The 13210-nt window shown below is 32.8% G+C and overlaps 1 protein-coding gene across 1 annotated transcript; it reads right to left on the reverse strand.

The window, feature by feature from the left end:
* Positions 1 to 799: 799 nt before the first annotated feature.
* LOC149540077 (GDT1-like protein 4) lies at positions 800 to 6622 on the reverse strand (the record flags this gene model as incomplete). Its single annotated transcript, XM_089802650.1, has 5 exons — positions 800 to 859; positions 5374 to 5459; positions 6027 to 6099; positions 6264 to 6362; positions 6491 to 6622. Coding segments are annotated over 5 exons (450 nt in total), but the record flags the coding sequence as incomplete, so codon positions are not given.
* Positions 6623 to 13210: the final 6588 nt, after the last annotated feature.

The raw sequence follows: 13210 nt of genomic DNA on the forward strand, positions 1-13210 counted from the left end.
TATGGATATTGTAACTTTAATTCCCATATGAGTATTGTTTCCAGTGTATCAAATTATGTTAATTTATCAGGATTCAACTGCATGGAGGGTTTGAGTCAAAACTTATACATTTAGCATATTTTTAGTTTTTTGCTTTAGAATGTTTGAAAATAAGAATAAGGTCATGGATATCATCAAAAATAAAAATACCAATCAGTTTTTAAAAATACAATTTCAACTACACCCCATAGATTCATTTCAAATGAGGAACTAACTTAACTGTAAACAATTAGCAAAGTGTACTTAATTTTTTAATAATATTTGTTTAAAAAAACATGCATTTAGGCATGACAAAAAAAAAAAGGAGTTGTGTAAATAAATAAGAGTTGTCAACGATTACTTCAGTTATATTTTGATTCAAATTAGATGATTTAACTAACAGGAAAAATTGACTAGAATGAAGTTTCAAAATTTTGAGGAATAAAGGTGCCAAATTCATGATCATGTAGTAGCACCATAAGCATCAATCAAAATTTGAACTTAGAGAACGTCTCAAGAATAAGAGAAGGACATCTTAACAGGCAAGGAATGCTAACACAGCTAAGAAAGCGAATGAACCAACCAGTATTTCTAGTATGAATGAACAAAGCCTTCAATCCGCACAAATTCAAACAAATTATCACATCCAATCCCAAAGTCGAACAACTGGAACACTACTTCCAAATGATACCGTTGCAATTACATACATCTTGCCCATGGTTCTAAACACAATAACACTAAGAATATCAGTTCAAGGGCTCATTAAGTGGCAATAAATGCCCTAATTCATCTGCCACTCAGAAGAGATCCCCACTGCTATTTCAAGATCAAAAATAGGTCTCTGAAGCAATTTAATAGCACAAAAGTGATTTTAAAAACATTCTAATGAAGACCAAAATTCTACCCAAAGCAATGATAAAATTCTACCATTTATGGAAATATCATCTGAAATGTTATAAGCAAAGAAAGCCTTGCATGAAAGAAGTTTATCAAGAAATCTAAGAGAGCCAAGAATTGTTCAAGGTATTAAATGTTGGTGGAAAAGGTGGAAGTTTTCTAAAGTAGTTTCATAACTCAAAGAGATGTCTAGCAAAGAATTTGCAATAAATTAAGAGAATGATTCTGACCATCCGATTAGTATAGAAATTCTTCTATAGTTTTCAGGTCTTATCCTCAAAAATTGACATATTTAATAAAGAACAAATAACTCTCGTAGTAAGAAGCAAAAAGTAATCTGTGTGATACTTCAACATAACAGCTCCCACTATACATTAATGACAAATAAATATGCCAAATTTGTGTTTCTTCTATAGAGGAATATGTCATAGCCTACAACATAATTCAACATTTTTTACCTATTACTGCCAAGTAGTAACAACTAAAACAATTTACTGGCATATTCATGGTAGCTTGAGATTGAAGTAGATATAATAACCTTAAAAAGGCACTAACATATAAACTATTTCACAACATTAATAAATCATACAGTATTAGTGAATAATTTAAGCCAAATGTTTAGAGGAGCATAAAGACATACTTTTCTGGCGAATACAATATATAAAATAACAAAAAATTCAGTCAAAATCAAATTTGACAAAAGAATCCAAATAGGAAAGCTTCTCTGCAAAAAATACACAGAACTGAACCAAAAGAACTTTCATTGTAACTTCAATCACTCTAATAGGGACTAATTTATCCTCACATTATTGAAATTTTGTCATATCAAAAGAAGTAGTATGCTGATCATTTCTTTGGTAGTAAATATTTTGAGTTTTTTACAGTTGGCAGTTTACTTGGAGTTAAATTTTTTTAGACCTCTCAACAAATTTTAATGTCTTAAATTTGTCTAGACCTCTCAACAAATTTTAATGTCTAACTCCTTAGAAATCTTCTCCTACATTCTCTTCCTATTATTCCAAAGCTATGTCAAGTGGAGTTGAAGGCAAATGACCCAGATATGCTTCAAAAGGTGACTAATTTGTTGAGAATGAACTGCTTTATAATAGAAATGTTAAATTCAGGGAAGTGATACACTCCAAGATTGAGGATGTGAATTCTTGTATCCTCTTATGAGTTGCACTAAGTTCATGTTTATCACCTGTGCATGGTCATTTATTTGTGTGTGACAAGCAACACTCTTCTTGAGCCTTGTATCCTTGTGGACCAAAATTTCCCAACAAATTTGATGTCTCTACTTCAAACAATAGACTCAGAAAGCCCAAAGTAGACCCTATGTATTAGTAAAGAACATCACTCAGCATCTTTGTTACTTGATAATCTTTCTTGCAAGGAGATGGCATTCACATTTTACTAAAATCTAACTACTGCCACAAACAAATAATCCTACATTGTCCTGAGATACATACTTGGGTTCTCTTTCAACTGCTCTATCCTAGGGCATCCTGGGAATAGATGTCTAGGAGAATTTGACATTAATTATAGAGGCATTGACAAATTTCTAAACTTTTTCTACAAGCCATAATTTTTTTCTCCTTGATTGTTCTGGTTTTGTCTAGGCCTTGTGCATTTGGTGACACCCAAGTAGTTCCTAAAAGAGATGGCTGATTAGAAATTTGGTCTGAAGGCTCCCATATTTAGCCAATAGTTTAGCATGCTCATTTTCCTCCACCAATTTTTCTTGTACATTTTCATCTTCCTGTATAAAGTGGGCATAGACAATGAGGATCAACTAGCAAAATGCGCCTTATTGTATATAGTTTTGTTGCTTTCTTCTCTATGCACCAATGTCCTACCATTAGATGTGTTATGAGCCATTTAACTCAAATAGAGATCAGTATCACTCAACAATCTTATCATGTCTGAAAACATCTATTTTGCTTCTTCTTCACTTGATAATGGAGATTGATCTAACCCTATCATTGTTCTTTTAAATTTCTACAAGCATTGACCACCTTTTCTTTGCATGCAATAAAACCTAGTAGGCTACCAAGTCTTGCAACTTTGATACCACTATAATATCCTCAAATGGGATACTAAAAATTATTTTTGAGCTAGATTAGGTCAGGATACTGAAAACTTGTTTAGTGTTAAGGACTTAATACTAGAATGGAAATGTTTGATTTTAACTTTTTTGATTCTTAGGTGGGTTCGATCCTAAACCCTCCCACATCAAATGAGTTTGATTTTAACTATATTATGGTTATTAACTAAATACTACAAATTAATAGCTATTTTAGCTATAGGATTGACCTAACCTCCTAAATAAGTTCAGAGGGCTACTGCTAACACCATATGAACTAATATGATAAAGTTCAAAGATAATTTGTTGAAGCTAGCCATTCACTTCCAAGTAGTATCATCGCAATCACCACCACACATGTTCACTTGCGCAATTGTGTAATATACCCAATTGTTATTTCTTTAGTTACATAGTGAAAATTATTCAAATCTGCATAGTGATTTCTGTGTGAGATCACTCTTAAAGAATTGTGCATTTTCATTCAACTCTAGAGCTAGTTTTTTGTCGTTAGCTTGAGTGAACCAAAGCCCCATGCTCCAACAAGGAGTAGATACTCGAATCAGACTAAAAAACAAAGTTTGCAAAACACAAACATTTTTGTTAACTTGTTTGCGACCTATTATTGAGATAATAATTTATAAATAAAGGAGGAAATGACAAATGATCTAACACTCTCAGTGCTTCCAACTATGGAAGCTCATTTTTACTGTTAGAGGATCATTTTTACTATCAAATTTAGACAATATCACTGGTTGATTGTCATAAAATAGTACTCCATATTTTAATGTATAGGTAGAGGTTATTGGCTCTCCCAATAATCAACACTCATAATTCCTCAGCTTAGATATAGCCAACCTTAATATTTATAGGAATGCTACTAGTAGCTACTAAAATTCCTTGCAATTTTACCAATTTAGGTAATTTTGATAGCAGTGTTCCATAGGGATACATGATCCCTAAATCTCATCATTTCTAAGAGGAGGGGATCCTTAGAAGGCCAATATGCCAAGGAAATTCCATCTCCTCTCCTGGGATGTGTTCCTCAAAGAGGGGATATTTCTAAGGTGTCCTCCCCTAATGACAATATTCAAAAATAAATCAGCAATCAATATGATAATACAGTTGCTTTTGCAAGTGTGTAATACTAGTACATGGAGCTAGATATGATGAGGAAAAATAGAGAGCAAAGAATACTTAGGAAATACTAGTGGAATGCTCAAAATATAGACAAATGAATACTTAGTGTACAAACTTCTTTAAATATAAGGTGCAAAAAAAAATCCAGATAGCTTGGAGTGTTCCATAGACCCATAGAGCTTCGAGTGCATGTACATCATCTTGTACAGTGTTTTTGGTAGGAAATTTATATAATAGTAATACATATTTATCATTTTTACTAACTATTATTATATATTGCAGATTATAATTTATTTATTTTATTATCATCATTACCATTATATATAGTGTGTGTGCCACTGTCGCAGTTTACGTCTTTGATTCCCCTTCCAACCATGTCCTTATTGAGTGGAGCTCTACTTAGCAGTTTACCCCTTCTTATAATTAATGGAGAAGTCATATTGAATTTTGTTTTTATAAACCCATCTTGGAGAGATTTCATATTCAAATTTTCATGATATATCGTTGTAAACTTAGGACCAAGTAAGTATATCAATGCATGCATGATTACCAAAATGTAATGTTTACAAAATGATCCTCTAATAGTAAAAATGAGCTTCCAAGATGTAATGTTTACAAATTTTTTAATAGTACAATAGAATTATTTAAATTGAATTAAAAATGCCTTCAAAGAGGAAAACAGATATTTAACCATCAGCTTATCAAGCAAGTACAACAGAAGTACAACTATTGTAAAGTGTAAATAGCTAGCAACATGTGAAATAATTCTAAAGATTTTTTATCTATATCATCAAAAAACATAATGATAAGAGTAAATCCAAGGGATAACTTACTGCAATTGTGGCTATTTGGCTATGATCTCCCCACTCGGCCAAAAATGTCAAAATAAATGGTTGCACCAAACACATTAAAATTGTAGCTATCACAAAAGGCAAACCAGTAGAACCCATGAAAGCACATAAACATTGCTAATGATCTCATGAGCCAATAAAACTTATAAACTACATATGTAGAAATCATACAAGATTTGAAAAAGGTTGGATTTCAGAGATGATGTTAAGTTACAAAAAATGTGGAGTATATAAATCACATTAACAGAAACTAAGATAAAAAATGTTTTAAATAATCCAAAGTGCTATGGAAACTTAATTTCTTAGAAAATATATTAAAACTGATCCTCTAACCAATTGATATCAAGAGTTCATAGTCTAGTAAAGAGAGAGAAAACACTAACATACCTCCTGCATCTCTTTTTTTTGTGAATTCTTTGAGTCTGACCTCCAGGCAATATAAAGTAAAATCAAGCCAAAAAAAGCATATAAAACTGCAAAGAGACATCACTTGTTAACAATCATAATATAATTCCATATATTAGCTGGTCGACCATGACCACCACATACAAAGGAATAAAGTCTCCATATATCACAGGACATAAATTGTGCTAGACAAGGTCTTCTACATTCTAAGAAAGCATGTGAATCCAGAAATTATCCTTCTTAATTTGTTAAAGATCATAAATCAGTCAAAAAGTGTAGTCACAAAAGCATTCTGACCAATTTCTAACTTTGGTTTCATTTTTGACATTTGATGGAAAATGTTTCCTCTATGATTATATTTGTGATCCTCTAACACCCACTGCATTCAAATGGAAAATGATGAATACCACAGGACATAGGTGTCTTAAGTTTTCTAAAGGAAATATCAAATAAGTAAGGAACACAGAGTAAGCAATCAAACAAATAATAGAGAACTAAGTATCATAGATCTCTGGACGTGGTGAGGTTGTAATTCAGAGCACTAAGAAATTCTGATATGATAAAATATTTAAAAAGTTCTATGCAAAAAGAAAGTCGAATAGTATCTCATTGGAATAGTATGTACACTTCCCTACCTATAGCAGCACTTTTTGTGTGCTTCCTTGAGATCAAATTTGGAACTATTCGCCCTAATCCAATTGATAGCACCTTCACTCACAGCATCATACAAATTAAATCAATTCAGTTTTGCTCAAGCCCGACCCCATATGAATGAGAGAAAGATGTCTTTACCAAAATCACTTCCATTAAGAACACTGTATTCCAAAACTAAAGCCAAAAATATACAATGCTAGGGTAACTGTCTTACTTACAGTCATAACAATAAGTGCACTAAGAGCACCAGACAAGACAATGGACTTTGGATGATGCATTGTCATGAGTGCAGCAATAATGAAAGTCTCATCTCCAATCTTGTAAGGAAAAAAACATGTAATCAGCATACTAGAAGTCTTAAAAGTCATACTGCAAGAAGCAATTATGGTGCAATGATCCCAGGGAATTCAATTTAAAAGCAAAATGTTCAAAAATGGAATACTACCTCACTAACAATGATCATAGAAAAACTTGCAAAAAAACCATCGAGAACACCCAGTCCAGGGGATTCCAAAGCACCATTAATTATATCTACCTCCTCCATAATCGAAGGAAAGAGCAAAACAATGGTTTCAGTATATCATCAACTAATATATGAAGGTAAGAGCCTTGAGGGAACCTACTTGTAGTCTATTTCATTCCCCCTTGGCATAGTAAATCTATCATCCTTCTTAAGGTTAGTGACTAGGAAAGAAGTAAGGAATTAGGATATATGTATTATGAATCAATGGTTGTTCCTTAAATTTATTTAAAAGCATAGTGACATATGATTACTCATTGGGAATTGGAATTTTCTACTAGGGAATGTCACAAAATGCCATTCCAAAGTGATCAAAAGCTTTTTTGTATATGATTTTCAATACATTCTATGCCTTTGCTCATGCAAGAGGCAGTAATAGAAAGAACATTAGAAAAATGGGAAACACAATTGCCTTATAGAAAGGTCTTCAATTGATCTGAAATGGAACTAAAGATTTATAGAGAGACCATCACCCACACAAACACCCTAGCAAACTCTATAATTGATGTAAAGGAAGAAGGCCCAATCAAGTTTCAACAAATCTAAACAAATATTAGCATGCTGTAGATCACCATTTACCATACCCTCTGCGACTTTTGAGGTTTAGTCATGAGAAGGTGGTAATGGCTACCTTTGGCACAATATAATGCAGACTAGGCATCCTTTTACAGCCACCTCAAGTCTATAAATGCCTCCTAGTCAATCCATTTCAAAATTCAAGCAATATGTGAAGATCAAAAAACTAGATACATCAACCAGACTGGTGGCAAAAAATAAGATAGAAGCCTTCTTTGGAGATACCACAGATTTAAGACTAAAAAAATGTCTTCAAGGCTAATGTTATTAAAATGCTTGACACCATCAACATAACTCTCAAGGAGCACTTACATCAACCACTCACATGTGCAAGTTTAACACAGATGTTTTGTCAATGTTTTGTTGATCAAAAAACAATGCCATGGTAACTGATTTTGGGCTCCCTTCTGTTAAAGTGTAGCTTCAGTAGAAGTGAAGCACACATTATATTAAGTATATGAAAATTTGTGACTACTACATTCATATATATATATATATATATATATATATATATATTCTCACTATTATGTACTCTAGAATAATTCTCATATACTTATATTAATCATTAAATAATATACAATGTACATTATTGCTCATTGTGAATCGATAGTTCTTGATCGGGTCTTTTAATTACACATTTGTTGGCTTAACTAATAAAGTTCATGTCATGTTCCCATAGGGACATGACTCTACGTGGCAAAGGCCACGTAGAGTCATGTCCCTATGGGAACATGACACTCTATGTTTATATATATATATATATATATATATATATATATATATATATATATATATATATATATATATATATATATATATATATATATATATATATATATATATATATATATATATATATATATATATATATATATCGATCGCTAGAGATTGTCATCGATAACAAAAGGTAATGCATTAGTCTCAGTAGCAATCAGATCTACAACACATTTTGTCTACATTCAATTCAGTTACATAATATAAATTATAGTTTGGAAGTAAAAGATAATATAGAATACCTTGACTATTCATATAACTGTCATATATTAGAAGTCTGAATTTATTTCAGTCTTCCATAAGAGTTACATTTCAGTGTCTTGTCTTTCATATTAATATTAAAAGGATATCATTATTTGATGATTGTCCTATGATAGTTATAAGGGAGTTGGTTCAATCCAAGAGGTTTGGAAGACAGTTAGAGGGAAAGGGATCTTTAAAAGAATATAATTTGAAATGTATGAGACAATGGTGGTTGAAGAGAAAGCAAGTTTAGAAGAAAAAAAAGTCAATGAAATCTCTGTTTCTACTGTCACATTGTGACTGTTAATTGTTGTCAATAATTGTTGTTACATTTCCAAGTTTCTTTGCATGAAAATTTTGGTGTTTTGTAAGATTTAAGGTTCATAAGAGGCTATCAATAATTTATTAAGAGTCCCTTTAGCATTAGAGTTAAATATATTATAAAAGTTTTATTGTAACAGTGTTGAATAATACACTGTCTATCACAAACAAGTGACAGTCACTTAGTAGTTTGTGAGCAAATAGAATAATACCTCTCCCACTATTTTTTTATCACTATAACTTGTGGGAGAGGATTAAAATTTCTTTAACATGTATTTTACTATGAAATGAGTGCAGGTCTTTGAGTAGACTAGCAAAACTGTGGCTGGAGGACAAAACAGTGAAGGTGGACTTGGAGAGCACCATAGGTTGGATAAGAGGAACTGAGGGTTGGATTGGCTAAATACTGATTGGAAACATTTGAGGGAGAATATTGTTAGGTTTTTAAACCATTTGAATGGTTTTTAAATTTTGGGAAGGGTCTTTTCTTGAGAACCCTAGGTTAGAAACCCTCAAAATGAGGGTTTGGTGAAAGAGTGATTAGATATGAACAAATGTGCAAAAATATTTAGGAATCCTGCTATTTAATAGATTCCTTAAAACTGTGTCAAGGTTTGGAATGTTGGGAGTGAGAGAAAAAAGGATTTACTTTGTAAATGGAGGCTAATTAGGCCTAGTTGCAGGAGAATAGAGAATCTTGGTGGAGAAGCAGTGTTGAGTGTTTATTTGTTGATTGTGAAAGAGCTTATGTGAGCACCAGTCAACATGAATGGGCTTTCCTTCAAGGATAATGATATTTGGTGAAGGAATATGTATGGGGAGGAAATTTATGAAGTGTTGATGTAGTCCTTTTGTTTTGGTGATGTTGTTAGAGGTCTCATTGAACATGACCTAGTTTAGTGACCCTGGAACCAAGGGTTTGGCAGAAAATGAATTGGATGGCTCATAGAACCTTGGATATTTCAAAATATCTTGTTTCATGAGCCCTATAAAGACTATTTCAATGTTTGGGGACAAGAGGATAAGTGGAGCTATGAGTTGCTTTGAAAATGGGAGGGAAGTAGGCCTTGTTTGGTGTCACTAGGGGTATTGGATCTTGGGTATGGTCCAAAGAGTTGATATTGAAACTTAGGGAGGATGTATAGATCCCAAAAGAGTATCTTAATCAGGTTCTAGTTTCCCTAGTTGTTTGGGAAATATTGGAGAAAAATCCAAATTAGTGACTGGGATAAAATGAACCACAATTGTTAAGATGAACCATGATAATCATATCATTCATGGGATAAAATGGGGTTGTAGTAGAAATCATATCTCTTTGCAAAATCTCATGTTTTAATTATTTGACTAGAAAATTGCTCTTACCTGAAAATGCTAAGGAGCTAGCTTATTTCTAAATCTCCCATAAACAAAGGCTTCATTCGGGACATTTCAGCTACAATCAAAAGAGCTCAGTAAATATTAAAACTTAAGATATAATAAATAAAAAATTTGATGAAGAAGGTGCATGCGATATGTTCAAAATATAAAAGATAACATGGACATGAAAGTTTCCACAACATCTTGATGCGGATTAATATCAACACTGGGAAAGTGCAAAAGATAGATAGGAAGGACAGGAAAAATTTCATTAGTTTTCTTCAAATCTTAAATTACACCAAACAAATTTGCATAAAATGTCAAGCAGCCCCACTTCTTTAATATCAACATTTTTTCAACAAAAACCTAGAAAAGCACTACTAGTGCTACTTCATCTAAGCAAAAACTAAGCACTAGTACTATGGCTGGTAAACAATCTACTTCATCTACACCGTCTGAAAAAAATCCTTTATGCTTTGATGGATGCCTATAGCTTATCCCAAAGCTCTCATTCAGCTAAATGAGAGCTTTGGGATAATATATAGGCATCCATCAAAGCATAAAGGATTTTATCAGACATTGTAGATGAAGTGGTAGCATTTTCCTTGAGAGACATGCTTGAAAAATGGAAACATAGATAAGTCATGTGAACTATTTGACAGGATGTCTAAACGTAATGTGGTCATCAAAAGCCATGGTTGCTGGATATGCACAAACTGGGCAATGAACATAAGTTGTAGCACATATTATACACTCCATAAAAGAAAACTTGAATTTGGTTAGAACTCTTATTTTGGCCCTCTATAACAAGATAGAGACGAAGAGTTTTTGATGCTCTTAGTTGCCTTATATACTTCTTGAGACAAAGAGTTGCATCTATTCCCAAGAATACCCCCCCTATTCCCAAGGCTATTTCTTTTCTTGAGACGAAGAGTTGCATCTATTCCCAATAATACCCCCTTGTTCCCAAGGTTGTTTCTCTTCATATTGGATCACTTCTTTTCATAAGAATTAATATTGCTTGAAGAAATTCCCCACTGCCTCATCTTATTCTTTTTTATTTATCTAACTCTTGGATATAAGCAACTCGTAATTCATAAATTTAGTTCAGGGAGCAATGTATATTTATGAGAAATCATTACTTAATACTGTTCATATACTAAATTTGTGCCTTATTGATTGTATAAAGAGTGCTATGAATTCAATTAGATTGTTGACGATTGGCTTCCTTAATGTTGTATATTATTTGTTATTTACTTCTTTGGATCAGCCGAGCTCAATTGTCCTTTCCTGTGCTTGTGCTACTTTGCAAACTTTGCACTGGGCTATTTGTGACTGTCTTTATCCTCATTGTGGTGGCTTTAGCTATTGGTAAAGGCCAAAAATGAAATATGAATACATAATCTATATGAAAGACTAGTTCTTCCTCATGGATGTGCTCAGAAATGGAGTTTGTATCATTTGTTGGAATGGGTATGAATTATTTGCTTGCCAAAGCTTTGAGATCATTTTGCCAGCAACTTATACTAAAATCCCTACAATATAAAGAGGTCCATGAATTGCAATTCCTCTAAGATGGCTAGGACATGACAATTGTCCAGTGGACATGTTAGAGAGTTAAGGACAGGGAATAAGTATTAATCTGATAAAACATGTGATTTAGGATGGATTTGTGGTGTTATTTTTTGGGTCTTTTGCTCACTAAGGAATATACAAAATTGTTGTTCTGGTTGAAAAAAGTCAGTGTGGTCTTCAACTCAAAAACCTAGCGAGTATTGTTGTTTTAAGGTTGCAGCTTTTATGTAAATGTTTTCCTCCCAGACAAGAAATACTTTCAATTTCATAAGACCCTGAGTGCATTTAAGCCCAACAAATACAAAGGCACATTATTTTAATTTTAATTGAATTCACTATTTATATTTATCTTTTCCTCAATGAAGATTGCTTTTCTCAGTCTTATATTTAGTTGATACCAAATTGAGTAGGAAACATTCATTCCAATTTTGTGATGTGAGACTTTTGGCTTCTATCTGTAGGGTCATGGTGATTCCTCTTATGATTAGGTGTTATCCTCAGGTCACTGATTTTTCCTAGTGATTGGTGATTGTTGCTTGATCCTCTTGTGGAGATATTCTTCATAACTAAGATTTGGGTTAGGGCATCCTAATAAGAATTGGTCGCATCTAATGTTTTGATCCTCAACAGTTCAATGTGAGAACTCCCATTGTTGGTTGGAGGTTTGCAATGTGTAACAAGCTTTTGAAGACAAAATATGCAGAAGATGTCTTGGTTGCAATTAAACATGTCTTGCCACTTGTTGTTCTAGAAAACAAGGTAAGGGCATTGTTAGAAACCTGAATATGGCATCTTTTCTCATCATTGGTAATGTTCTAATAGCAAATATATTGCAATATGGGTTTCTTACATTGTACTACCAATTATAAGTAAGGTTTAAGGAATGGGTCAGCTACTTACTGCATGCATAAGGTACCAAATTAGATATGCAGGAAAAATGTCCAGGCCAAACTCTTAAGGTAGTAATTCATTTGATGTTTTGATTATTATTTATGAAACAAGTCAAATATGTTGTTCCATTGCTTTTATTACTTCTGGTATAAAAAGAGCTTGTAATATCCTCCCTAGGCAACAAATGTTAGAGATGCAACGACCTCTGGATAAGAGCTAGCAGATATAGGTAATAAATGTATTAATGACTTACAAAAGTACTAGTAGTACATCTTAGGCAACAACGTCAGTCAACAATAATGCCTCTAGGGTATACTTAGCACTCATAGAAAATATTATGGGCTCAATTTTAATAGGGCAGCAACCTCAACCACAGATATATAGTTGCATTTTCAATTATTGACTTAATCGTCAGGGTGACAAGCTCTAGGAAAGATGTATTTTATAGGTCATGAATTGTAAGATTTTCCTGGTGCTTCACCCTTGTGAGCAACACCTAGATCCAATATGTGTTAAGTGTTCCATTCATTGTTAGAGCCACAACTACCATGAGCTAGTAACAAAAAATTTGGGTACAATTTTTACTAGCATTACTACTTTAGATACATACATCAGATATTTTAGGAGATTCTATGGATCTCAGAGAACAAAAAATTGAATGCTCCACTTTTGATGAAAAAAATGACTTTACATGTTGTACAAGAATTATGTGTTCGATGTTTCTATGGATGGTAAAGTAAATGTTCCATTTTAAATTTCCTTGCAGAAAAAGTTAACTAAAAAGGCTTTTATTTTCTTACTATGTAGAGCAATTGATATCAAGGACTTAAAGAATAGCCATCCAAGGATTGTGAACCACTTTGTTGATTTGAGCATCTTTGTATCCCCTGCTATAGCTGGACTTGATCT

Source organism: Cupressus sempervirens, chromosome 9 (assembly GCF_028749045.1).
Source record: "Cupressus sempervirens isolate cs-2001-9-10 chromosome 9, ASM2874904v1, whole genome shotgun sequence".
Taxonomy (NCBI): Eukaryota; Viridiplantae; Streptophyta; class Pinopsida; order Cupressales; family Cupressaceae; genus Cupressus; species Cupressus sempervirens.